The sequence below is a fragment of the Macrobrachium nipponense genome, chromosome 47 (genome assembly GCF_015104395.2).
Source record: "Macrobrachium nipponense isolate FS-2020 chromosome 47, ASM1510439v2, whole genome shotgun sequence".
Lineage (NCBI taxonomy): Eukaryota > Metazoa > Arthropoda > Malacostraca > Decapoda > Palaemonidae > Macrobrachium > Macrobrachium nipponense.
In genome coordinates this window covers 34,865,996-34,893,383 of record NC_087222.1, presented here as the reverse complement: position 1 = coordinate 34,893,383, position 27,388 = coordinate 34,865,996, and the positions used below count along the sequence as shown (strand labels likewise).

At 44.3% G+C, this 27,388-nt stretch overlaps 2 protein-coding genes across 3 annotated transcripts in view; one reads left to right on the top strand and one right to left on the bottom strand.

Annotated features, from left to right (window-relative positions):
- The window catches only part of LOC135204883 (glycine dehydrogenase (decarboxylating), mitochondrial-like), a 41,621-nt gene extending 36,579 nt beyond the window's left edge, over positions 1 to 5,042 (top strand). For both annotated transcript variants that reach the window (XM_064235117.1, XM_064235116.1), the window contains one exon: positions 3,213 to 5,042. The gene's annotated coding sequence lies outside the window, so the exon portion shown is untranslated. The remainder of the gene's footprint in view (positions 1 to 3,212) is intronic.
- A 68-nt stretch (positions 5,043 to 5,110) lies between these two features.
- Positions 5,111 to 27,388, bottom strand: part of LOC135204885 (lipid scramblase CLPTM1L-like) — a 31,703-nt gene continuing 9,425 nt past the window's right edge. The window contains exons 3-10 of the mRNA XM_064235118.1: positions 23,122 to 23,249; positions 22,401 to 22,544; positions 21,725 to 21,866; positions 7,766 to 7,954; positions 7,268 to 7,458; positions 6,364 to 6,499; positions 5,479 to 5,594; positions 5,111 to 5,319 (exon numbers count right to left, since the gene is read on the bottom strand). Of these exons, the coding sequence (XP_064091188.1) occupies positions 5,226 to 5,319; positions 5,479 to 5,594; positions 6,364 to 6,499; positions 7,268 to 7,458; positions 7,766 to 7,954; positions 21,725 to 21,866; positions 22,401 to 22,544; positions 23,122 to 23,249 (1,140 nt within the window). The 3' untranslated portion in view covers positions 5,111 to 5,225. The remainder of the gene's footprint in view (positions 5,320 to 5,478; positions 5,595 to 6,363; positions 6,500 to 7,267; positions 7,459 to 7,765; positions 7,955 to 21,724; positions 21,867 to 22,400; positions 22,545 to 23,121; positions 23,250 to 27,388) is intronic.

Sequence of the window (27,388 nt, the reverse complement as noted above, 5' to 3'; positions counted from 1 at the left end):
TGGGATCGTTGTGAACTTCGAAAAGTACCGATCTCGAGCCCAAGCAGAGGATGAAGTACCTGGGTATGCTGATCGACACGGTAGCAGGGCGAGTCTTTCCCGCAGACTCGCGGATCAGCAGATTCAGGGAGGCAGCCAACCAGTTCCTGTCTCGGCAGGAACAGGCGGCTCAGAGATGGCAAGTCGTGATCGGACACCTGTCGTCACTCGAAAAGTTAGTCCCTCACGGGCGTCTTCACCTGCGGTCTCTTCAGTGGAGACTAAAGGAGTGTTGGTCACAGGCGACGGATCCCCCAAGCTTTCCAGTGTCACTGACACAGGAGGTGAGGCAGGACCTAGCCTGGTGGCTGGACGACAGGAACCTCTTAAGAGGAGTGCCCCTCTTGCGGCACTCCCCCCCCCACCCAGGCCCCGGACATGCAGCTGTTCTCCAGACGCATCGACCCGAGGGATGGGGCGCACACCTGGAGGAGTTGCTGACTTCAGGAGTGTGGGACGAGAACGACAAGCACCTTCACATCAATGTACTGGAACTCAAGGCAGCGTTCCTCGCTCTCCAAGAGTTCCAGGACCGCTTGATGGGACACTCAGTGGTGTTGATGTGCGACAACACCACGGTGGTGGCCTACGTCAACAAACAGGGGGGACTAGTGTCTCTCCCGTTGTACCAGTTGACTCGGCAGGTGCACGAGTGGGCCGAGGCACACTCAATAGAGCTGTCGGCACGCTACATTCCAGGGAGAGGAATGTAGTAGCAGACACGCTCAGCCGTCGGGATCAGGTGATAGGGACCGAATGGTCTCTACACCAGGACGTGGCGGAAAGGCTCTTCGACCTGTGGGGGGCGACCAGTCGTGGATCGTTTCGCCACCCGGCACAACAGGAAGCTCCAGGTGTTCTTCTCGGCCGTGCCGGACCCATGGGCAGCTGCGAGGACGCTCTTCAACACCCGTGGGACAACCTCTTCGCCTATGCCTTTCCCCCGTTCAGCCTGATTCGCAAGGTGATCAGTCGAGCACTGGTCACCCCGAATCTCAGGATGATCTGGTGGCTCCCAAAATGGCCACCACAGGCCATTTGGTATGCCGGATTCCCTGCCTGGCTCTTCTCGAAAACAGGAGAACCGAGAGAGAGAGAGATTCCCCTTGGCACAACCTTCTCGCCCAGCCACACGTCGAGCGGTACCCACCGAGCAAGTCCAGTCTCTACGTCTTCACGGCTGGCTGTTATCCACCATCTCTTGCGAACGAGAGGCTTTTCTCGTAGCGCAGCAACAGAGATGGCTGGAAACGTCCGTCAGTCCTCTGCAGCTGTGTACCAGGGGAAGTGGGCCGTCTTCTGTGGTTGGTGTCGTAGACGGGGTCTATCTCCTCTCAGAGCCACTCTTCAGCAGGTAGCGGATTTCCTCGTGTTTCTTCGCCGAGAGAAGCTCCTCTCAGTCCCCACAGTCAAAGGATACAGAGCCGCCTTGGCGCTCGTCCTGAAACTGAGGGGATTGGACATCTCGAACTCGTTCGAGATCTCCTTGCTTATGAGGAGCTTCGAAAGGTCTTGCCACACCCCAGGGAACTCAGGCTCCGCGTGGGATGTGACTCTCGTCCTTAGGAGTCTGACTCGAAAAAAAAAAAAAAAACGCCGTTCGAGCCACTCCGAGAGTCGTCAGACAGGGATCTGACCCTCAAGACCCTCTTCTTGCTGGCCCTGGCATCGGCGAAGAGAGTAGGGGAACTTCATGGTCTTTCCTATGATGTACGACACTCCAGGGGATGGGGATCTGTGACGCCTCGATTTCGTCCCGAACTTCGTTGCGAAGACTCAGAACCCGTCGATCCCTGACGACAGGTTCGAGTCATTCACGATTCCCTCCCTATTGGACTTCACCGATAATGATGCGGATGAGATGCTGCTTTGTCCTGTGAGGGCGCTACGGCGCTATCTGAAGAGAACTCGACACCTCAGGCCTGATGTCGACGCCTCTTCGTTAGCACCGGGGGTCACCAAGAAAGAAGTATCCAAGAACACTCTTTCTTTGGCTGTGCGTGAGGTCATCAGGAGGGCGTATGAGGCTGATGGTAGTGACGGACATCCGTACGTCCCGTCCGAGAGCTCACGAAGTCAGAAGTATTGCCCCGTCGTTGGCGTTCCGTAAGAACTTCTCCGTGGCGCAGGTCCTGAAGGCAGGGGTCTGGTCTAACCAGACTACCTTTACGTCCTTCTACCTTCGGGATATTGCCCCACAGGTCCCTGGATACATTTCCTTGGGACCCGTGGTGGCTGCTCAACAAGTTGTGTAGCTAACCCAGACCCTCGCAGGCTGAACAGCATCGAGTCCTGGTGTGACTGTGTGGATGGATGTGTGAGTGAGTGAGTGACTGGCTCTCTCTTCCCATCTTTTCCTTCCCCTCTACCTGTGGGCAGAGGGCCATGGTCGTCACTACGCTGGATGAGGACGAGATGCAGGTGAGCTATATGACAGAGCCCCATCCTAATCCCTTTCACTAGGGATAGGAGCAGAATATCCACACTTCCTTCTACAAGGGGGGGAAGTGGATGCCTACAAGAGTCAAACCCATGACTTTATATTTGCTCCTGTACAGGAACAAGTTCTTACATTGCTGGTACGAAGAGATACGCATGCCTCTCTCTTAGTACTCGGTCCAGAGGTCTGACCATTGATCCTGCGGTGCACACCCCGATCAATCGGACAGAGGCTTTTGGATCCCTCCCTCGCTCTTACGACCAGGGAGGCTTCCAAGGTTGGGCGAACACCAGTCTGTTTCACAAAAAGACTCAGATTCCACCCACCAAGAAGTGAGTCTTCCTATTGTAAAAGGACCGAAGGTTTGTATGCCGTGTCGGAACAAATGACCAATTTGGGCCTTTGTCCAAAATTGCATTTTTCCTAACTATACAAACCTGAGGTCCTTTTACATAGCCCCACCTCATGCCACCCCTCACTCTGCAGTTTTTGCTTGGGCCAAAAGCAAAAGTGATTTGTTTACCTCCCAGTCGCGCGCGCGCGTCTGTCGGACAAGCAGTTAACTACCGAACCCCTTGTTCGAAAGCTTACGACCTATCCAGCTGCCGCTAGTACCTTCCTATTGTAAAAGGACCTCAGGTTTGTATAGTTAGGAAAAATGCAATTTTGGACAAATTGTCATATTTATCGTTTAATATTTTCCAAAAGATGCATTGAAGCTTTTCCTTTTCAGATGAGATTTTCCACCGGAACTACGCTTTCGGACTTTGGTCTTAACATTTCTCCTTGAATGGTTGTTGTAAGTTTAGCTTAACTTTTGTACTTCACATTTTAAATGTAATTATAGTTGTATTCTATAACTTTGGAAAGTTTGGAGTCGGTTTTACGGACATACAAACTTGTCGAATGCCTAACTTTTAGGGAGATTATAATGCTGTAAAAATCCTGTGATCTTTTAAAAGATTAAGTAATACATATCAGTATGTTTTATGTTGATTTATAGTGCAATATATAATAACTGACACGTTACACATCCAGTAGTACCACCACCATAGTTTTTTGGTTTGTATTGAGGTTGGAAGTCATTTGTTCCTGCTATAGGTACAATGACTGGGTTAATATAGTTCCTCAAACTACGGTTTAATACTTGCCAAGGGTTTATTTTGGTTTTTGTCAAGGTATGTTCCTCTTGTATGCACTTTAAAGGTGGTTTGTTGGGGCCTAAGGTACCTGTTTCAGGAGCTGTTATAGTGGTAGTGGAACATATTCTATTTGGGAATACGTACAACAGTTTCAGCCATCAAATGTCAAGGTTGTAAAGCCACTTAGTGCTGTGTTGGAACTGTTAACATTTTGGTGTTATAATGAGAGGAACATGATCTTTTTCCAATATATAGACTAATGGGTTCAGCACGGCAAATGTCAAGGTTTATAAAGCCAGTTAGTCCTGCATTAGAACTATTAACATTTTGCTATATTTTCATTTTAAATATGTAATAGTGACTTTTTCCTTCTTCAAAGAAAAAATGGGTTAATTTCAACTTAAATTTGTGGTGATACCTTTTAGACTTTAAATAGGTCAAGTTATATAACAGGCTGGCTGTTATTTCTAGTCACCAGTGAATACTGGTTTCATACTGTGCCATATTGTATCTTTGTTCATAGTTAGAAAAATATTTAATAGGTGTTTGAGGCAGTTTCAGAACCTATGCACACGTGTCAGAACTTATGTCAGTATACAAGAACCTAAGTTAAATATTTGTCCAAAGCTATGTTACATATACATTTGTGGCATTGACTCAAACCAATGGTAATTAATGTTGTAACTTGATACTTTTTATATATATTGCATTTGGTGTTTAGTTGTGTTACTCGAGTACTTAAAACCAGTTCACTTTTTGTAAGTAGACCACAGAGTTTGGTTTGACTTATAATGTACCAAACTGTGTCTCTTTAGTGCTCCGGGAAGTTACAAGGCTTATGTGGTTATAGCCCAGTAAATGTCGATATTCTGATGTAATCTGAACGTACAGGTTTGTTACCACAGTATGTACATTCTTTTGTACAATTGGAGGAAAGGTTCATAGCTGTTCAGAGTTCTTGGTGCACTGTAATGTAAACTTATCAAATATGTAAAATCAGAATTTAGTTCACAACTGTTTGTAATCCTTGATGTAATATGAACTTTTAATGTTATGTAAAATCACAGGAAGGTTTGAAACTGTTCAGAATTCTGTAGCTCCATTTCAGTTTTGTCCAAAGTGAAGGGGTTCACAATTGGTTATATTTATTGTTGCTTGTCACAAGTTGTAATTTTGCCCAGAACGATGGACATACCTTGACATAAACGCAATACTTAAAACCAATGCTAGGCCTAGTTAAAGACAAATTTTGTCATTATATCATAGATGTGTAACAAATCTGGTCACACTCATGACAAGAAGGTTGCAAGGTGCTGTTTATGGGCAGGATATATTTTTTGAAAAGGTTTTAAAAAATCGTTGAATAGGTTATCTTCGTTTTGTTAATATAAAAACAACGTTGAATAAAGTGTCTTTCATAATGTCTGCTCTTTGTTTACACTTTTAAGAGTAAAAATCTAAAATGAAAAAGGTTTTGCAAAGAACCTTCTAATAGGGCAAAAAATGTATTTGTGACTTGTGAAAGTATATCACAATGAACCCCATGTACAATAATTATAGAATTGTATGAAAAAAGTATATATATATAGAGAGAACTTGTAACATTAATCTTTCTTCTTGTGCTCGACACATTTCTTGTCTTCCTCTTCCCAGGATTCCCCGAACTCGTTAACTCTGCTTTTGTCGACTGGGTATAACCTGTAATACAATAGAGTAAAAGATGTAATAGGTATTATGATTATTTTAAAAATATTAGGTATGATTAATATTTAAATAGAAAAATATTAAAATATGATGTAAGCAACATTATTCATTACTAGTGTTGATAAACACAACACTTTCTCTCAAAAATCTCACCATCTCTGAACCAAGTAGATGACAAAGACGATGTCATCTCTGAAGCAGGCAACCCTGTGAGCTGTTGGCATGGTGATGATGAAGGCGAACAGGTCATCTATGAATGTGTTGAAGGCCTGAAATATTAAGAAGAAAATGAATGGCTATTCATTTTTGTGTTCCTATGTTTATAGGTAATATGTCCGACTTTTTATACCTACAGGTGTTCCTACAGTTATTTGCCACTTGTCAACAGCATGTGTCTACAAGTGTTTTAATACCCAAAATAGCACTTTTTAATGGCAAGTGTTGCTCGGGCTAATTTTGCATGTACTATCTACAAGTGTTCCAGTGGCTAACTTGGTACGTTTGAACAGGGCATTGCTCTGGGTAATTTTGTTACTGAACATTCGTGTGGAATAAATGATTAGCTTCCTAACGTGACTTCCAAATTCGAAGATGGCCAACTTGTGTAAACCTGGGAGAGAGACGTAAGTTTATGATGTCGCGTGTTACATTTATAATTGTGTTACATTTATAAACTCGTATAGCTATGCTAAAGGGTTAACGGTCTCTTTATCTGGAAATATGAACAAGAAAAGATAGAGACGATTAAAAAGAACAAATGGATCTGGCAAGAGGAAGAAACCAGTGCAGTTAGGGGCTAAAAGGATGTTCAAAGAAGCCTTAAAACTAACTGATGCTGGTAATTAAAATAGGAAATATGTTGCATAAAGTGATATTGATAACTACGCACAATATGTCTCATAAAGGCAAGAATCTATGAGAAAGCTTCGTAAACCTTCCGAATAATAAAATGACAAGAAGTGCATACCCCAGTACATTTTAAGGTGCCTGGATAATTTGAACATACTGTTCATTAATTCTTCACTAGTATAAACATACCTTATACATAAAAGCCCTCCAGGGTAGATGAGCGACACTTTTCAACTTGTAATTGATAAACAGCTGGGGCAACATGAAGAGGAAACCAAAGGCATAGACGCCATTGACCAGGCTGTGTATGACCCAGGAATACCAACTGTACGGGAAAGGAATTGAAGTTTCACTAAAAACATTGGGTTAAGTTTGCAGGTACTTAATTAAAGCAAAGGTTACTATTAAGTGATGATAATCTCTTAAGTACGATAAGTAAATGTAAAGTTAGCATCTGTAGATATAAAAATTAACTTATATTTTGTATAAATGCAAAGCATATTTAAACAGGTAGTACCCTTGCATAGTCAATGGCAATTACTTGTGTATGACAGATTTAAATAGGTACTCTGAGAGAGAGAGAATTTAAATAGGTACTCATTTACAGGGATGTGAATTGCTTCCAAGTGAGTGAGGTTTCATTCTGAAAACAATCATGTCAATAACTACAAAGTCATCCATACAATATTATTTACTGCCAAAAAGTTTATGACTACAATAACTTCTTCGCTGAAGAATTATTTTTATTAAAAAGGGATTTTGACGAAGGAAAAACCTATTTCTGGGGGAAGACCTGTGTCGCCCGTTGAAAAGTTCCTGTAGCTCACTTTTCTAAGTATAAATAGATTCTAAATATACCAGAGAAAAAAGCTAGCATGGTGTGCTGAGGTTACTACCCTCGCGCGAGCACCCAAAGGGTGTCGGGTTTCTGATCTATGGGGATCAGAAGTTAAAGCCAGAAAAAAAAGGGACATCATAGGCCTACATTTTTCAGATAAGACTGATAGAAAAATATCTTCGTCTCAATGTACAACTAATTCAAACTTAAATATGAACCATTTTTTAAACTCTTGGGCAAGACAAGCAATCCTACCTCTTGTGCGGTGAATAGAAGAGAGAGTAGAGAGCCCCGCCAATGACCAGCGGGTAAAGGATATAACTGAGGTACTTTATGCCCTCGTAGTCCAACTGCTCCGTGACGTTTTCCGCCGACGTTCGCGAGTTGAGGAATTTCGGTCGCCAGCCCTCAAAGGTTATGTGGAAGGCTTTTGTGACTTTCCACAGCTGGAATATGCATTACAGTAATCTCATAAACTCATAAGTAATAGGGCTGAGTTTGCATATAAAATTTACAAAATATAAGAAAGGAATAAAAAAAATATCTTATGTCCTTATTCTCATAGCTAAAACCTACTAATGTCTATAGTGCACTGCATGGGTAACTGTGCTTGTGAAAATATATGACTTACTGTACAGTGGATACAAAACAGAAATTAAAATTACATTATTTCGTGAACAATTCATTATTTACAAGATAAATTCTGCAGAGCTAAGGTTAACATGACTAAAATGAAAGATGAAAGCCGCATACCTCAATGATTCCTCCAATGCCGGCAGGTATCAGCACGAGAAGGCTCGTGTTTTCGTCCATGAGGTACAAAAAGATGATAATCTGGGATATAGCTCGCCAGGCCACCGAGGAGGTAGAGATTCCAGCCATGGACTTGCGTCCTTGCCAGAATGAGATGTCGTTCTTGAACGCTAAAAAGTCAAACAACATCTGAAAAGAAAGGAAATGGTTTAAATATGTTATTGTTATAATACAATTAAGTTTGTTCATACTTACCTGGCAGATATATATATAGCTGTATTTTCTGACGTCCGACAGAATTTCAAAACTCGCGGCACACGTAGTGGGCGGCCAGGTGGTAGTACCCATTCCCGCCGCTGGGAGGCGGATATCAGGAACCATTCCCATTTTCTGTTCATATTTTATTCATGACCCTTGTCTCCTGAGGGGAGGAGGGTGGGCACTCTAATTATATATATCTGCCAGGTAAGTATGAACAAACTTAATTGTATTATAACAATAACATTTTGTTCATGAAACTTACCTGTCAGATATATATATAGCTGAATCCCACCTTCGGATGGTGGGTAGAGACAGAATAGGATTTTTAGGAAACTTAAATTAAGTAAAAGATTTACTTCTTGGTTCCTTACCTGATAGCAAAGTAGACTCTGTGATTACTGTCACTTAAGCCTGCTTCTGCTTTTATCAGAGTTGCCAGCCAGGTGGAGACCTGTAGTGCTGGTGCACTCTGGATGCTCTGTCAACGGGGACGTGACCTCAATGTGACAAGACCATCTAGCCAAACATATGGCAGTAACACAGCAACCGACCACCACCTGACCAACTAACCAAAAAACCCCTGACAGTTAAACTAAAGAATGGGAGATTTCCACAGAAGATCTCACCATCAACCAAAAACACAATAAAAAACTAACCTAAACTAAGCTAAGGGATAGGGAGAGAGCTACCTTCAGCCCCCAAAACTGTGTCTGCCGAAATGTAAGGCTCCAAAGAACTACAGTTCTCGTAAATCGTTCTCACATCCCGGAGGTAATGTGAGGCGAATACGGAATTGCTCCTCCAAAAGGTGCTATCAAGTATATCTTTGATAGACATATTCCTTTGGAAGGCAAGAGAAGTAGCTACGGCTCTGACTTCGTGAGCTTTCACTTTAAAGAGGCTCAAATCAGTCTTCTGGCAAGATGAATGAGCCTCTTTAATGACGTACCCTCAAGAAGAAAGCCACAGCATTCTTCGACAAACGGCAAATCTGGTCTCTTCACCGAGCACCAGAGATTACCTGAGGGACCTCTTATCTCTTTAGTTCTATTAACATAGAACTTGAGAGCCCTGACAGGGCACAGGTCTCTCTCTGGTTCTTGACCCACGAGACCCGACATACCTTTGATTTCAAAGCTCCTCGGCCAAGGATTAGGCAGGTTCTCGTTTTTTGCCAAGAAAGACGGGCTCAACGAGCAGACAGCGTTGTCCCCCTTGAAGCCCACTAGGCTACTGAACGCTTGGATTTCACTAACTCTCTTCGCCGTCGCCAGAGAAGCTAGGAAAAGCGCTTTCCTCGTCAAGTCCCTTAGAGAAGCTTCATGGAGAGGCTCAAAGGGACTTAGCATTAGATGTTTCAAAACCACATCGAGATTCCATGAGGGTGGTCTTGCCTGTGGAATCTTGGAGGTTTCGAACGACCTTAAGAGATCGTGTAGATCCTTATTGTCGGAGAGGTCCAGTCCTCTGTGGCGAAAAACGGCAGACAACATACTCCTATAACCTTTAATTGTAGGAACTGCCAATTTCTGCACATTTCTTAAATAGAGTAAGAAATCTGCTATCTGGTTCACAGAGGTCGTGGAAGAGGAAATTCCTTCCTTTTTGCACCATGCCCTGAAGGAGGCCCACTTAGACTGGTAGACAGCTCTTGAAGAGGCTCTTCGAGCATTAGCGATTGCTCTCGCAGCTGCCTTTGAAAAGCCTCTCGCTCTGGCCAACTTTTCAATAGTCTGAACGCAGTCAGAGCCAGAGCGGAGAGGTTTTGGTGATACCTTTTGAAGTGAGGCTGTCTGAGTAGATCTCTCCTCCAGGGCAAACGTTCTTGGGAAGTCCACAAGGAAAGTCATGACCTCTGTGAACCACTCTCTTGCTGGCCACATCGGGGCAATCAGAGTCAACCTTGTCCCTTCTGAAGCTGAGAACTTCCTCATGACCTCCCCCATGATCTGGAATGGGGGAAAGGCAGGTAAAGATCCAGGTCTGTCCAGTTCCAGAGCAACGCGTCCACCGCAATTGCCCCTGGATCCAGAACCGGGGAGCAATACAGAGGAAGCCTCTTCGTCCTCGACGTAGCGAACAGGTCGACTAGAGGACGTCCCCACAATCTCCATAATTGTTGACAGACTTCCTGGTGCAAAGGTCCATTCTGTTGGCAGAATCTGATTTCGTCGACTGAGAAGGTCCGCCCTGACATTCTGAACCCCTGCCACGAATCTTGTCAGGATCTTTATGTGCCTTGCGTCTGCCCATAGCAGAACTTCCCTCGCAAGGAGAAAAAGGGATCTGGAGTGAGTTCCTCCCTGATTCTTTAGATATGCAAGGGCTGTGGTACTGTCTGAGTTGACTTGAACGACCTTGCCTGACAGTTTGTCTTCGAAGAACTGCAGCGACAGGAATATTGCTGCCAGTTCCTTTACATTGATGTGCCAGGCCTACCTGTTCCCCTCTCCAGGAGCCTGACACTTCCTCCCCCCCTAGTGTTTGCTCCCCAACCGGAAATGGGAAGCGTCTGAGAACAACACTAGGTCGGGGCTCAGAAGATTTAGGGAGAAGCCCTCTCGCAACTTCTGAGGGTCGAGCCACCATCTTAAGTGGTCTTTTACTTTGTTTGAGATCCTTAGGATCGCATTCAGGTCCTCCTCCGACTTCCATTCTTCCGCAAGGAAAAATTGAAGAGGCCTGAGGTGCAGTCTTCCCAGCGAGACAAACTTTTCCAGCGAGGAAATGGTGCCCAGCAGACTCATCCACTCCCTCGCCGAACAAGCTTCTCTCCCTAGGAAGGCTGCGACTTTCTCTAAACCCAGCCGCTGACGTTCCTGGGATGGAAACGCCCGAAAAGCCACTGAATCCATCTGAATCCCCAGATACACGATGGACTGTGTCGGGGTCAGATGCGACTTTTCGGAGTTGACCAAAAGACCCAGAGATTTTGCTAGGGCTAACGTCAACTGAAGGTCCTTCAGACATTTTCGTCTCGACGACGCTCTGATCAGCCAATCGTCGAGGTAGAGGGATATCCTGATCCCTGAAGAATGGAGCCACTTCGCTACATTCCTCATTATCATTGTAAAAACCATCGGGGCCGTGCTGAGACCGAAACAAAGGGCTCTGAATTGCCAAACCCTGTTGTCTAAGACGAATCTCAGGTACTTCCTTGAAAGAGGGTGGACGGGGGACGTGAAAGTACGCGTCCTGCAGGTCCAGAGACACCATCCAGTCGCCAGGTCTCAAGGCTCCTAGCACTGACTGAGGCGTCTCCATTTTGAACTTGATCTTATCAACAAAAAGATTGAGCCTGCTCACATCCAGGACTGGGCGCCAACCCGACGACTGCTTCGGTACCAGGAAAATCCTGTTGTAGAAGCCCGGTGACCCCAGGTCCAAGACTTGCTCCACCGCTCTTTTTTCGACCATCTGGTCTAAAAGATCGAAAAGGATACTTTTCTTCTCTCCCTGATAAGACGGAGAGAGGTCTCTGGGAGTTGATGTTAAAGGAGGAGGATGTAAAAAGGGGATCTTGTACCCCTGCTCTACGATCTTGAGAGTCCAAGGATCCGCCCCTCTCTGCCTCCATGCCTCCGCAAAGAACTTCAGCCTGGCCCCGACTGGCGTCTGAAGGACAAGATCTTCATTTGGTGGATTTCGGTTTAAATGAAGCTCTTCCTCTCGAAAAACCTCTCCCTCGAGGAGCTGCTCTCGAGGGGGGTGCCCCGCGAAAGGGTTTGACTTTCTTCGGGGGTTTACCGAATGAAGATGTGGAAGGAACTGCTGGGCGTCTTGAAGACTGTACCAAGAGGTCCTGGGTCGCCTTCTCCTGCAAACTTGTTGCAAGATCCTTTACCATAGCCTGGGGGAAGAGATGGTCCGAAAGAGGCGCAAAGAGCAATTCCGCTTTCTGAGCGGGAGAAACCGACTTCGCGGTAAAATTACATAAAAGAGCTCTTTTCTTTAGGAAAGCCGTTCCAAAATGATATTGTTATTGTACAATAAAGTTTCATACATACTTACCTGGCAGATATATACTTAGCTATAGACTCCGTCGTCCCCGATAGAAATTCGAATTTCGCGGCACACGCTACAGGTAGGTAGGTCAGGTGATCTACCGGCCTGCCGCTGGGTGGCAGGAATAGGAACTATTACCTTCTAAGGACAGATTTTTCTCTTCCACCTGTCTCCTGAGGGGAGGCTGGGTGGGCCATTCAATCGTATATATCTGCCAGGTAAGTATGTATGAAACTTTATTGTACAATAACAATATCATTTTCATACATTCAACTTCCCTGTCAGATATATACTTAGCTGATTGGCACCTTTGGCGGTGGGTAAGAGACAGCTAATTACTGATTAGACAGGTAAACAACATACGTTGTAGGTAATAGATAAATAAAACCTTGGTTCCTATGTGTTTAGACGAAGGGTTGACTTCCTAGCTATTGCTAGGTGTCTGCTGCGTCTCAAGAGCCTCAGCGAGGATGTGACCTATGGCTAAGAGTTCTTGTAGATCTGTCAATGGGGTCTTATTCACTTACTCGACAGAATCTAATGGTCATTTGTCAATGGGGTCTTATCCACTTACATGACAATACACCTATGCCTAGGGGCATAATTAAGGAGCACAACACCGATCCCGATCACCTGATCCTAACACGAGGGTTTGTGCTTAGTTTGAAAAGAGCTATCCCCAAACTCCTTTCAAATAAACCAAAAAAAAAAACCACTATGTTAACATAAAAATTAACTCACTTAGTTAAGGATCAGTGTCGGCTCCCTATCCCAGCAACGTATCCGTAGACACGTAAAAACCAAGAGAGAAGGATCTCTCGTAGGTCAACTTGACCTCCTTCGTGCAAAGGAAGTCAACACAGAGTTGCATCTCCCTTAAGTTACAGCTAATATGTCCTTCACGACATATTGTTATGCAACGAACAAGAATTCATAAAAGCTCGCACTTCAAGCGCTTTTAATTCTCAGCTGTTTGAAGGAATCATCAAGTCATTCATGAAGTGCTTTTAGCGATCACACTTATTTCAAAGAAGACCAGGGCTTCCTTTGAAATGGATCTTTTCTGGATGAAGCCTAGAGCCTGGCTTGCGCCTGGGTGGAGCCTCGAGCCTGGCTGGAGCCTCGAGCCTGCCTGACACTTGGTTGGCCGCCCTAGCTCCTGGAAGGCGCTTTTTGCCTGACTCATGGCTGGCGCCTCGCGCCTGGAAGAAGCTTCGCGCCTGGCTCCAGACTGGCACTATTTGGCGTCTGGCCCCTGGCTGACTCCTCTCCACTTGCTGGAGCTTCGAGCTTGGTATAGTCCCAGAGGATGTCTGGCGATGCCCACATCAGACACTCTTATCTGTCTGACTTGTTCGCCTCCAGCGCATCTGCGCTAGGTTGGAGGCCCCTCTTTCTCTTCATCAGACAATGACAGTGTTCCTTGAAACTGTCTGCCTCTGGCGTTTTTTACGCTGTTTTGGCATTTGGCGCCTGGTTGGCGCTACATTGTCCGAAAGTCCTGAAACTCCACAATGGTTTATCAGGAGATTGGAGAAGGGTGGAAGACAAATTCTTCCACTTTGAGCTTCTGGCCTCTCCGGCAAGGGAAGGTGATTGTAGTAAACTACATCCATTAGACCGATAGGACATCTAACAGTACGAGAGATAAGAGTCTCCTCCGAGGAGATCCTTCTTGAATCCTTCCGTTGCTAACGAGATCTCTTCTTACTTGCTGATGAAGTTCCTTCGTTATTGCAGAATCTTCCCTATCCTTGTCCGAAGGAAGGAAGGGGCTTGGAAGTCGAAGGAGACTCCGAGCTGAAATTGGGAGGACTCCTGATTTCTAGCTCTTTACTGTATCTCTCTGAATACTTTCTGGGAAGCATTTTGAACCCTCATCGCATCCCAAAGACTTTGTAGGCAAAAACGTTTTAAACCATCTCTTTCTTATGTAGGTGAAAACGTAAGTACCCTGCCTGGGCAAACGAAACTTCTATCTGAATCGTTGAGTCAGGAATAGAGGGTTTTAGTTCTCTTGCCAGACATACTATGCTGGCAAGAACCCATTGCCGAGTCTCCATTAAATCTGATGCGAGATTCCAATGCACAAAAAATTCACCTGGTCTTCTTGGTAGTTAATGGGCCAAGAGAAAACAAACAGAATTTTCCCTCATAAAATTTCTCAAAGAAGTTTGATGAGGAGCAGTTCCATCTTGTCGGAACACAGGAATCTGAAGCCACAAAAGATCCCATTCGAAGTACATGATATCCTACTCTTGTCGTATTGAGGTATCGTATCAGATCCCGAAGATCTTAATCCTCTGCTATCTCTAATTCTCCTTGTATAGACAGAGTATAGCCTTTTACTGTGCTCTTTGATAGCAGATATATATAAAGTAGATTCTTCCCCCTGAAAAGGAAGAAAAAACCTATATGTGGTTCACAGAGGTATCGGAAGAGGACAGTTTCCTCTTCCATCAAACACGATCTGCAGCAATTCTATGTCCTGGCTATGACTATTGTCATTCACCTTTAAAAATCCTCTCATTCATGTCCACTTCTGGTCAGTCTGCACGAAGACTGACTCAGAGTGGAGAGGGTTTGTTAAGGTCCATTTGTAATAGATGCTTATAGAATATTCAGACTGTCTTGGAAAAGACTTCCAAAACATGCTGTGAGAAGAACGTGACCTCTGTGAATCCAACCTCTAAGGCCAAAATGAGACAAAGTATTATCCTCTCTTTCTTTGACGCCCTTTATCTTAAATTCTGTAAAGCATTTATATTTAGGGGAAAAAAAAACAACTAAAGTTTAATCCCCTTTCTATAAATAAAGATGGTGTATATTGCTACTTCTCTTGGTTCAAGGAAAAGGAAGCAGTCTACAGGAAGCCTGTTCGTCTTTTACCTTGCTAAGAGATCTATGAAGAAGACTTTCCGTAGGTTCTCACAACTCTTTGCAATAAATGTTAGACATATGATAACAGTTATTATCGTTGATCGAGAAGGTTCTCACGGACATGCAAAATCTTGCATCGAACCTCTTTTTCCAAATAGGTTCTCTTTGTTAACGCGAACAGGAGCGAAAAAAGAGATTTTCAATGCTCTTTGCGATATGAGAGAGTCGTGGAATTGGCCTAAGTGATTAAATGGGTAACGAAATCAGGAACGAATCTTGCCGTTACCGAGCGTGCTGTCTGAGAGGCTACTGGAACTCTTATGTTAATAACTCGCTAAAACACAGAGAAAATATCTTGGATGGTGCTCTTGGGCTCATGCGCCAGGCGGCGCTTCTGCGCCAGGTTGGCGCTTCCGACCGGCGCCTTCTTCTAATACTCTTTATGTTATGTGCCAGAACATCTGTGCCTTTATGGTACCCGACATCCTTACACATGTTAATTCCGTTCTTATAGGAAAAAAACTCTTATATACGTAGTATATTCTTATTCAGGGAAACCATTTCTGCCACGAAGAGAATGTTTCCCATTCCACTCATCCATCTTCTCTTGAGCAATATCTGATTCTAAAAAGTTGTGTGCGTTTCTCGAGACTTGACCATACCGTAGTCTTAAAGTGAATTCTCTACTACATCCATCTTCTCACTAAGCATGTATTCTAATAAGCCATGCGTTTCGTAAGCATGAGAGCATTATATAATATAATGTTCTGCTGTGTTAGAATCCTTTAATAATGTTCCCTACGGTAAACAGCACTGAAAGGTTATAATATCTCTCTTATTGAAAGCTCTTAGCAAAAGGCAAGACAATATTTTTTATTTATGTTAGCTTAACTATCCCTCCATTCGAGACTAAGTCCATGATTGTAGGGGAATATACGGTTAACCATTCGATCCCGTTGGAGAGGAGAGAGATGCAACCGACTGCTAATGACCGAGACCTGGATGGTACTGTATTGGCCTTACGCTTACAATGACAGCCCGGCCGTCTCGCTCGCTGCCTGGCTGCATTCATCGTGAGTTGCCAGTTACTTCATTTAATGAAGGAATATAATAAAATTATTCCCGAGCCTAAGGAAGCTTTCAATAATGCCAATTTAAGCCAAACAACTTTGTTAAATACCGAAGCTGAGTAGGTATTGTCGCTAACAAACTTTTTAAGCGAAAGTCCTTACCAGGAAAATCCTGTAAGGATATAGATAATTTCGTAGCGAACCACAAAGGCAACTCTGTTATGCGTATATGACTTGTCATTCAGCAGTCGTATGCAGCAAGTCCTTCCTTCTACATTCTTTCCTCTCGATGCGGAGAGAGAATGGAAATTTGCCCTCTCCGTTCTTTTCGTCAATAAACACGAATTAGCATTAGTCGAAAGAGATCGCAATGAAAACTCTCGGCGATCGAAGAGAATCCCTCAAATTTTTATTCTGGAGATAAGGCCGTATTCTACGCCTCTATTATCTGGAAGAGCCTCTAATCAATGAATGAGAGCTCGTACGAACCTTGTTCAATTTGCAAACGATTGCCACTCTTTCTGTAAATGGTTGGTTGCATTAGTTTTAGAAGGAGGAAGATTTTAATATCGTCTTATTAGTAATGAACTAATTTTTTCAATAAAAAAAATCGCTAAGGTCTTACCTAGAGACCTGCTCCCTTATTGGCTTCCAATTCCGATCTATCTTCCATTTCCTGTCCATCAAGTTGGTAGAAGAATGAGCAACCGGAGGAGAGCGCCTCCTTCCGTAAGGTGAAGGGCTTTTAGCAGTACCGATTCTAACCTGGCAAGGGCTAAGGCCGCCTGTGCGACATCTTGAGTCCCCGCCAGGAAAAAAAACCGATCTTGCTCTTGCCATTACTTGCATTAAGACTATCCTGAGAAGGGCGACGGCCGCCTGTGCAACAACTCCCGTCCTTATCAGGAGAAATCCTCGAATGTCTTTCACCTTACGCAGAATCAGGATCTAACTCCATATACGATGAAGATCCTGGTTTATAGCTTCAGGCGCTTAGCACCTCATCTCAGGCGCTTTTGCTCCTCGTTTCAGGCGCTTCAGGCTTTCAGGCGCTTTGCGACCTCATCTGAGGTGCTTCAGAAGCCTTGCGCATCGTTTCAGGCGCTCCAGGCGCTTTGCACCTCATTTCAGGCGCCTCAGGCGCTTTTAGCCTTGTTTCAGGCGCTTCAAGCGCTTTTCGCCTCATTTTCTTTCAGGCGCTTCAGGCACTCCCGAGCCTGTTTTCAGGAGCTTCAGGCGATTTGCGACTCCTTTGAGGGGGCCTCCGACGCTTTTTCGCCTCTCTTCAGGCTCTTCAGGCGCTTTGCGCCTCGATTCAGGCTCTTTAGGGACGCTTTGAGCCTCATTTCAGGCTCTTTAGGCGCTTTGCGCTATTTCAGCCTCTTCAGGCGCTTTGCGCCTCATTTCAGGCTCTTCAGACGCTTTGCGCCTCGTTCTTTCCAAGGCTCTTCAGGCGCCTCGAGCCTTGTTTCAGGCGTTTCAGGCACTTCATGTCCGAGGAGCTAGAAGCTTAAAAATTATATATGTATGTTTAATCATTAACCGAGATCCATAATTCATTCGATCAACATATATTCTCTTCTCATAATAGATATATTTTCATATAAATGTACCGATGAGGAATTTGTTGAAATAACTCTTTCAAAACCCCATGGGATAGAGCCTCCGTCTATTTGTACGGGGGACGAAAACAGGATAGGGCAATGCCTCTACCGCAACTGTTATCGAAAGATATCTCTCTGAGGTTCCGATATCTACGACGAGATTATCTTGCATCTTCATTGAATCTACGCCGTTGAAACTTTCTTCTCCTTATCCGTCAACACGATAATAATAAGGGACATTACATTAGGACACCTTTCCCAATGGCGAACTTGGCAGTCTGGGACGTTCTACAGAACCTGCCGAGGGGGAACGACGGCCTGTTCGGTGGGGATTCTCTGAAACCCCCTGCGGTTGTCGACATTCCTTCTCCTCTGGGCTTGTTGAGCTTGGAAGAGGTTCTAGACCTGAGGAGCGAGACAGAGCCGATCAGACGCACCCTCCATTGCAATGGGGGAACACTATATTCACTTCTTACCTTTTAAAAGCTTGCATTTGAGCTATCCATTTATCTTCAATTTGCATATATAAATTTGTAGTTTCTGAGGAGTAAGAAGGTGATGAGGATGCAACAACTACTAGTACTGCTAATACTCTAACTGCTCGTTAGCACAAACGCTATTAAAGCTTATAAAGTAAGCGTATCTAGTTATATGCTTTTCTGACTTCCTAAAGTAGGAAATTAGAGTTTAATATTTCCTTAATAAAGTTGTAACCTTTATTACATGTAATAATGAATAAATATTAATAATTCTCTTTATGGCAAACTATGTGAGTGTCTACCGATGATTTCGGTAGTTTCACTTAGTATTTTCTTCGAAAATTTCGAAGCGAAATTCATTAAAAAGTTAATAAAAGCGTATGCCGAACCAAAGACCCAGTACTTCCCTGCAAAAGACAGCCAGAAGATCGATGGCGATGAAACACGAAAATCAAATCAGGAGGAACCGTAAACGTATGTTTACAGTCCAAACGATAGAGAAAAATCTGACCTTAGAAGGTAATAGTTCCTATTCCTGCCACCCAGCGGCAGGCCGGTAGATCACCTGACCTACCTACCTGTAGCGTGTGCCGCGAAATTCGAATTTCTATCGGGGACGACGGAGTCTATAGCTAAGTATATATCTGACAGGGAAGTTGAATGTATGAAAATGAGAAACTAGCTCTTCCGAACCATCCCTGACGGCCTTGTCCATACACGACAACACGCTGGACAGCTCCCCCAGACTGAGAGAATCAGGACTTCTAGACTGAAGGTCCAAAACTCCCAAGCACCAGTCTAAGAAATTAAAGACACTCAAAGTGCGCAGCAGTCCCTTCAAGTGGTGGTCCGTCTCCACAGGAGTCCAGGACACCTTAGCAGACGATAAGAGGGACCTCCTCTGAGCGTCCACCCGTAAAACAAACTGGAAGAAGTCCCCAAGAGCGGACGAAGGAACCTTTACTCCCACGTCCTCCTTGGTTTCATACCAAATTCCTCCTTTCCCGGAGAGCGAAACGTGGTCTTGCCCTGGTCCTTCCTTCGAGACATAAAATCTTGTAGCTTCTTGAAAGCCCTCTTGGTCGAAAGCGACGTCTTCATTTCGACGAACTCAGGGGTCTTAACAGACTTAGAAGGGAGCGAAATTGATTTTTGGAAGCGGGGTAGGAGACCTTAGGGTGGGGCTTGTTTTTTTACCGGAGCTGAAACTTTCCCCTCCCGAAGGTGATTGAACGTAACAGCCGCACAAGAACCTTATAGTCTGAGACAGCTGAAGCTACAGGAGGTTCTTCTTCGACTGAACTCCCTGGACTACTAAGTTCCCCTTCCTCCCTAATAAGGAGGAACTGGAGAACGTCCATCCGGACGAGGGCGTACGTCCAGCAGTCTCAGGCCTGAACAAAGACTTCCGTTGATTGGAAGTCCCCGCTTCAGGTACGGAATCGCCCTTACGACGATCCTTTGAAGGACGGACATCCTGCGAACGTAGCGCGTCCTTTGAAGCAACGGGAACTGTCTTACCAGACACATCCCTACGAGAGGAAGCGCGAGCTTCCTGACGAGAGGCGCCAAAAGCGTCCTGCTTAGCCAAGCAAGCGTCCTGCTGAGCGTCCTCAAAAGCGTCCTTGCCTCGTCCGAAAGCGTCCTGCTTCGAACGGCGAGCGTCCTGCCGAGCGTCCTCAAAAGCGTCCTGCCGAGAGCGCAAAGCGTCCTGCTTTGAACGGCGAGCGTCCTGCCGAGCATCCTCAAAAGCGCCCTGCCGAGAGCGCAGAGCGTCCTGCTTCGAACGACGAGCGTCCTCCACAGCGTGAGCGAAAGATCTACTCGGAGAACGAGAACGGTGACGATCCGGAGGTGGAGAGAGAGACGAACGAGACGAGAGAGAATGAGACTGCTTCGTCCTCTTGACGGGCAGCCTAACGTCCTTTCTCCGCTTAGGCTCGACTGCTGCTGGGCGAGTCCTTTGAGCCATGAGAGACGTAATCTGGTCCTGAAGGGACACAAGGATATCCTTCGTAGGCCGTGACGAAGGAGCAGAAGAAGGGGCAGGACTGACCCTGCGAGAAGGCGAGGGGCGAGGGGACGCCTCCTTCCTTCTAGCAGGTACAGCTACCTGCATCTCAGGTGAACACGCCTGTGCGCGGAAACCAACGTCCTCGTCGGTTGAGACTCTACCTCTCTTCTGAGGAGGAAAAGCGTCATACGCGTCCTCTGACGAAAGTGGCGACATAGGACGTGAAGCGTCCTCAAAACGAAAAGTCCTTTTCAACGGACGCGAGTCTCTCCGAGCGCTCCACCCCTTGCGCGTGAGGACGCTTCGGAGGACGAAAAGCAATCCTTCAGGACGCGCGCTCGTGCGCGCTCCTTGGCAGCCTGGGACTTAGCACAAGGCCTGCCGAAGGGACGCCAGATCGGTGGGAGCCCCCCGTAACCCTCTTGCGGCTTTCGACATACCCACTCCCTGAGTCCTGGAGTCCGATAGAGGTCTAGGCCTAGAGGCATTATGGGGCCGATCTGACGCCCCCTCCACAACACTAGGGGCACTATCACAAACTTTCACAGGGCCAGTTTCTAAGGCCAACACTTTCGATTCAAGAGCGCGAATAGACTCAAGAATCATAGAAAGGGTGTTACCTTCTCCAGACACAGCTAGGGCCCGAAGGCAACAAAACAGGATTAGGTTGAACAAAATCTACCGGTGTTAGAGGAGGAGAAATGTTACATTCCTTACCTTTTGTAGAACTGCTCTTGGAGGAAGACCTCCTGACTCTATCGCGCTCCAATTTACGTCGATAGGTCTCATACATCTTCCATTTATTATCTGACAAATCCTTGCATTCATTGCACCGATCATCAACCAAGCAAACATGCCCCCTGCATTCCATACAAACTGTGTGAGGATCAACTGAAGGTTTAAGAAGCCTCACCTTACATTCACTCCTCACACACACTCTGAAACTCCCTGTACTTGATCCCGACATCATGTACACAGAAAAGCCAATCCAAAATCAAAAACCAATCCACTATTACGCGTGCCAATCCAACAATCCAGAAGTCGATACCAAAAGTCAATCCAGATAATTTAAAGCGAGATAAATCAAAAATCCTAGACGGAGGTACTGCAAACAGTTGTTTCCAGCACCGGCGACAGAAAAAATATGAACAGAAAATGGGAATGGTTCCTGATATCCGCCTCCCAGCGGCGGGAATGGGTACTACCACCTGGCCGCCCACTACGTGTGCCGCGAGTTTTGAAATTCTGTCGGACGTCAGAAAATACAGCTATATATATATCTGACAGGTAAGTTTCATGAACAAAATGATAATTTACAGGAATTTTGGCAAAGATATATAAATGTTGTATTTTTTCTCTGCAGAGATGGCAAAAGATTGAAACTGAAATTTGTCATTGAAACTGAAATGAGAGGAAATGATTTAAATATGGCAGATATAAATGACTTTTGTATGTTTACTTTGTGGTGTTGTGGAAGATTGACTTATAAATCGGTGAAAGTAGTATGAATAAAAACACGTCTTTTTCACCATTACAGCTATTTTTTGTACATCTTTTTGAACGTGGTTGCAATATTTAAAATGTCCTGACATCCTTGATAATTAAATTCATTAACTTAGAGAAGGCAACTCATTAAAAAACCTTACGTGTAGAGCAGCTATCAAAAACGTCACACACAGGAAATAAAGATTGGTGTCGGAGAATATCCCCTTGACTTCGTCCAAGTCCTTTTCGGTGAATCCGAGCTGGGACATTGGCTGCATTGCTGCTTCAAACTGCAGCCATAATCTGGAAAGATATTTTAAAAGTTTAAACTCTGAAAGTAACTGTGATAAAACTGTTACAGTTTGACACGAAGAACAGTTCCTAAGAAGGGAATTTTGAAGCAAAGCTTTGTCAATGGGTTACGTTAACTTTAAGCCACAAACTGGGACACTATTATAAAGTTTAAACTTGGAAAGTAACGGTAATAAGAGAGTTAAACAAAGCAGTTAATGTGAGACAAAGAACAGCTTCTTAAGAAGGTCAATTTTAAGCAATGCTAGATCAACTGCAGTCCTGATCTGGAACAATATTTTAAACTTTATATTAAAAAAATAACCATAGTGAAACTGTTACCATTTGGGATGAAGAACAGTTCCTAAGAAAGACAATTTAAGCAAAGCTTCTTCAGTAGGTTACCTCAACTTTTAAGCCACGATCTGAAATGATATTTAAACTCCGAAAAGCAACTGTGATATAACAATTAAACACTAAAAATCTGGGACAAACAACAGTTCCTAAAGGGGATAATTTTTAAGCAAGGCTTCGTCAACTGGTTACCTCAACTTTCCGTATGAAATTGGCGAATATTTCAAGGTGAGGTTCATCTCTGTCGACGAGGACTCCACCTCGACCAAATCTCTGAGGCGGACGCTCAGTTGATCGACGTACAGAATGGGGAGGTAGTAGCCAGTGGGTGACAATCTGAAACAGTTTGAGGAAATGATTTGGAATTCATCAAACTTTTTTCATAATTTAGAAGAAATCATAATACAGGCAGTCCCCGGGTTACGACGGGGGTTCCGTTCTTGAGACACGTCGTAAGCCGAAAATCGTCGTAAGCCGGAACATCGTCAAAAATCCTATGAAAACATTACTTTTAATGCCTTGGGTGCATTGAAAACTATGTAAACTGCATTCTTATTGTGTTTTTCATAAAAAACCTTCAAATATTTATTTTTTTGCATTTTTGGTGTCATATTTCATCTGCCAGATGAGCGTTGTAGGCGTCGTAACCCTGGAAATAATGTCTGATGAATATAATTGAGAAGCACCTTAACCTCGGAACGTCGTAAGCCGAACCCGTCGTAACCCAGGGACTGCCTGTATGTACACCTATAGTATAGAATTATAATATGAAAATAGTATGAATTTTTAAAGGAATCATAACACATGTACAGAATAAAATTATGATATAAATATGTTACAAATTGTTAATATATAAAATAGTTGACAAACTTCATGCTCAAGCAACTTATCTAGAAAAATAGGCCTAACTCACCTCAATGACTGGCCTATGTCATGTGGTACACTAGTTCTGGGCAGACTGACTGGGTCTGTGAGAATGTTGAACACTATTTGTGATAGGAAGTGGGTAACTGGACGATGGAGGTTCGACTGTCTGCCGCCCTGAAGTACAAAAGATTGTCAAACGCATACTGTTCATAGAGCGGAAAAAAGCTACAAGTTTAATCATGGCTTTATCAAGGAATGGTTTACTAAGTTAGCTGTAGAACTACTTTTATTTTACTTCTGAATCTTTGCCAATTACTTGGCCAATTAACTGAAAGATTTTTATAATATAATAAACGGGACAAAACAGAATACTATAGAATTTCCACCAAAGGCCAAGCACTGGAACCTATGAGGACATTGTGTAACAGGATGAAAACCTCAAAGCAATTGCACTCTGAAACCACTGTTATGAGAGGGTGGAAAGTAAGATGGGGGAGAGAGAAAATATGAACAGAGGTACCATCAAAGGAATGATAGGGGTTCCAGCTAGGGGCTGAAAAGACACTGCAAAGAACCTGAAGTAATGCCTATAGTGTACAGCATATGGTGCACTGATGGTAATATCCCCCTACAGGGAAATGGAAAACCAAAAATGATATTGTTATTGTACAATACAGTTTCATACATACTTACCTGGCAGATATATACTTAGCTATAGACTCCGTCGTCCCCGATAGAAATTCGAATTTCGCGGCACACGCTACAGGTAGGTAGGTCAGGTGATCTACCGGCCTGCCGCTGGGTGGCAGGAATAGGAACTATTACCTTCTAAGGACAGATTTTTCTCTTCCACCTGTCTCCTGAGGGGAGGCTGGGTGGGCCATTCAATTGTATATATCTGCCAGGTAAGTATGTATGAAACTTTATTGTACAATAACAATATCATTTTCATACATTCAACTTCCCTGTCAGATATATACTTAGCTGATTGGCACCTTTGGCGGTGGGTAAGAGACAGCTAATTACTGATTAGACAGGTAAACAACATACGTTGTAGGTAATAGATAAAAAAAACCTTGGTTCCTATGTGTTTAGACGAAGGGTTGACTTCCTAGCTATTGCTAGGTGTCTGCTTCGTCTCAAGAGCCTCAGCGAGGATGTGACCTATGGCTAAGAGTTCTTGTAGATCTGTCAATGGGGTCTTATCCACTTACTCGACAGAATCTAATGGTCATTTGTCAATGGGGTCTTATCCACTTACATGACAATACACCTATGCCTAGGGGCATAATTAAGGAGCACAACACCGATCCCGATCACCTGATCCTAACACGAGGGTTTGTGCCTTAGTTTGAAAAGAGCTATCCCCAAACTCCAAATTTCAAACAAACCAAAAAAAAAACTATGTTAACATAAAAATTAACTCACTTAGTTAAGGATCAGTGTCGGCTCCCTATCCCAGCAACGTATCCGTAGACACGTAAAACCAAGAGAGAAGGATCTCTCATAGGTCAACTTGACCTCCTTCGTGCAAAGGGAAGTCAACACAGAGTTGCATCTCCCTTAAGTTACAGCTAATATGTCCTTCAGGACATATTGTTATGTAACGAACAAGAATTCATAAAAGCTAGCACTTCAAGCGCTTTTAATTCTCAGCTGTTTGAAGGAATCATCAAGTCATTCATGAAGTGCTTTTAGCGATCACACTTATTTCAAAGAAGACCAGGGCTTCCTTTGAAATGGATCTTTTCTGGATGAAGCCTAGAGCCTGGCTTGTGCCTGGGTGGCGCCTCGCGCCTGCCTGACACTTGGTTGGCCGCCTAGCTCCTGGAAGGCGCTTTTTGCCTGACTCATGGCTGGCGCCTCGCGCCTGGAAGTAGCTTTGCGCCTGGCTCCAGACTGGCACTATTTGGCGTCCGGCCCCTGGCTGACTCCTCTCCACTTGCTGGAGCTTCGAGCTTGGTAGAGTCCCGAGGATGTCTGGCGATGCCCACATCAGACACTCTTATCTGTCTGACTTGTTCGCCTCCAGCGCATCTGCGCTAGGTTGGAGGCCCCCTCTTTCTCTTCATCAGACAATGACAGTGTTCCTTGAAACTGTCTGCCTCTGGCGTTTTTTTTTGTTTTTTACGCCTGTTTGGCATTTGGAGCGCCCTGGTTGGTCGGTACATTGTCCGAAAGTCCTGAAACTCCACAATGGTTTATCAGGAGATTGGAGAAGGGTGGAAGAAATTCTTCCACTTTGAGCTTCTGGCCTCTCCGGCAAGGGAAGGAGATTGTAGTAAACTACTTCCATTAGACGATAGGACATCTAACAGTACGAGAGATAAGAGTCTTCCTCCGAGGAGGATCCTTCTTGAATCCTTCCGTTGCTAACGAGATCTCTTCTTACTTGCTGATGAAGTTCCTCGTTGCAGAATCTTCCCTATCCTTATCCGAAGGAAGGGAAGGGGCTTGGAAGTCGAAGGAGACTCCGAGCTGAAATTGGGAGGACTCCTGATTTCTAGCTCTTTACTGTATCTCTCTGAATACCTTCTGGGAAGCATTTCGAACCCTCCATCGCATCCCAAAGACTTTGTAGCAAAAACAAACGTTTAAACCATCTCTTCTTATGTAGGTGAAAACGTAAGTACCCTGCCTGGCAACGAACTTCTATCTGAAATCGTTGAGTCAGGAATAGAGGGTTTTAGTTCTCTCGCCAGACATACTATGCTGGCAAGAACCCATTGCCGAGTCTCCATTAAATCTGATGCGAGATTCCAATGCACAAAAAAATTCACCTGTCTTCTTGGTAGTTAAGGCCAAGAGAAAACAAAGAATTCCCTCATAAAATTTCTCAAAGAAGTTTGATGAGGAGCAGTTCCATCTTGTCGGAACACGGAATCTGAAGCCACAAAAGATCCCATTCGAAAGTACATGAATATCCTACTCTTGTCGTATTGAGGTATCGTATCAGATCCCGAAGATCTTAATCCTCTGCTATCTCTAATTCTCCTGTATAGACAGAGTGTAGCCTTTTACTGTGCTCTTTGATAGCAGATATATATAAAGTTGATTCTTCCCCCCTCTGAAAAGGAAGAAAAAACCTATATGTGGTTCACAGAGGTATCGGAAGAGGACAGTTTCCTCTTCCATCAAACACGATCTGCAGCAATTCTATGTCCTGGCTATGACTATTGTCATTCACCTTTAAAAATCCTCTCATTCATGTCCACTTCTGGTCAGTCTGCACGAAGACTGACTCAGAGTGGAGAGGTTGTTAAGGTCCATTTGTAATAGATGCTTATAGAATATTCAGACTGTCTTGTTGGAAAAGACTTCCAAAACATGCTGTGGAGAAGACGTGACTCTGTGATCCAACCTTCTCTAAGGCCAAAATGAGCATAAAGTATTATCCTCTCTTTCTTTGACGCCCTTTATCTTAAATTCTGTAAAGCATTTATATTTAGGGGAAAAAAAAAACTAAAGTTTATTCCCCTTTCTATAAAATAAAGATGGTGTATATTGCTACTTCTCTTGGTTCAAGGAAAAGGAAGCAGTCTACAGGAAGCCTGTTCGTCTTTTACCTTGCTAAGAGATCTATGAAGAAGACTTTCCGTAGGTTCTCACAACTCTTTGCAATAAATGTTAGACATATGATAACAGTTATTATCGTTGATCGAGGAAAAAGGAAAAAATTGTTCTCACGGACATGCAAAATCTTGCATCGAACCTCTTTTTCCCCAAATAGGTTTCTCTTAGTTAACGCGAACAGGAGCGAAAAGAGAGATTCTCAATGCTCTTTGCGATATGAGAGAGTCGTGGAATTGGCCTAAGTGATTAAATGGGTAACGAAATCAGGAACGAATCTTGCCGTTACCGAGCGTGCTGTCTGAGAGGCTTCTGGACTCATTGAGAGGCTACTGGACTCTTATGTTAATAACTCGCTAAAACGAGAAAATATCTTGGATGGTGCTCTTGGCTCATTGCGCCAGGTTGGCGCTTGAGACCGGCGCTTTCTTCTAATACTCTTTATGTTATGTGCCAGAAATGATATTGTTAAGATACAATAAAGTTTTGTACATACTTACCTGGCAGATATATACTTAGCTATAGACTCGGTCGTCCCGACAGAATTTCAAAACTCGCGGCACACGCGACAGGTAGGTCAGGTGATCCACCATTCCCGCCGCTGGGTGGCGGGGTCTGGAACTATTCCCGTTTTCTAAGCCATAATTTCTCTTCCACCTGTCTCCTGAGGGGAGGCTGGGTGGGCCATTAATCGTATATATCTGCCAGGTAAGTATGTACAAAACTTTATTGTATCTTAACAA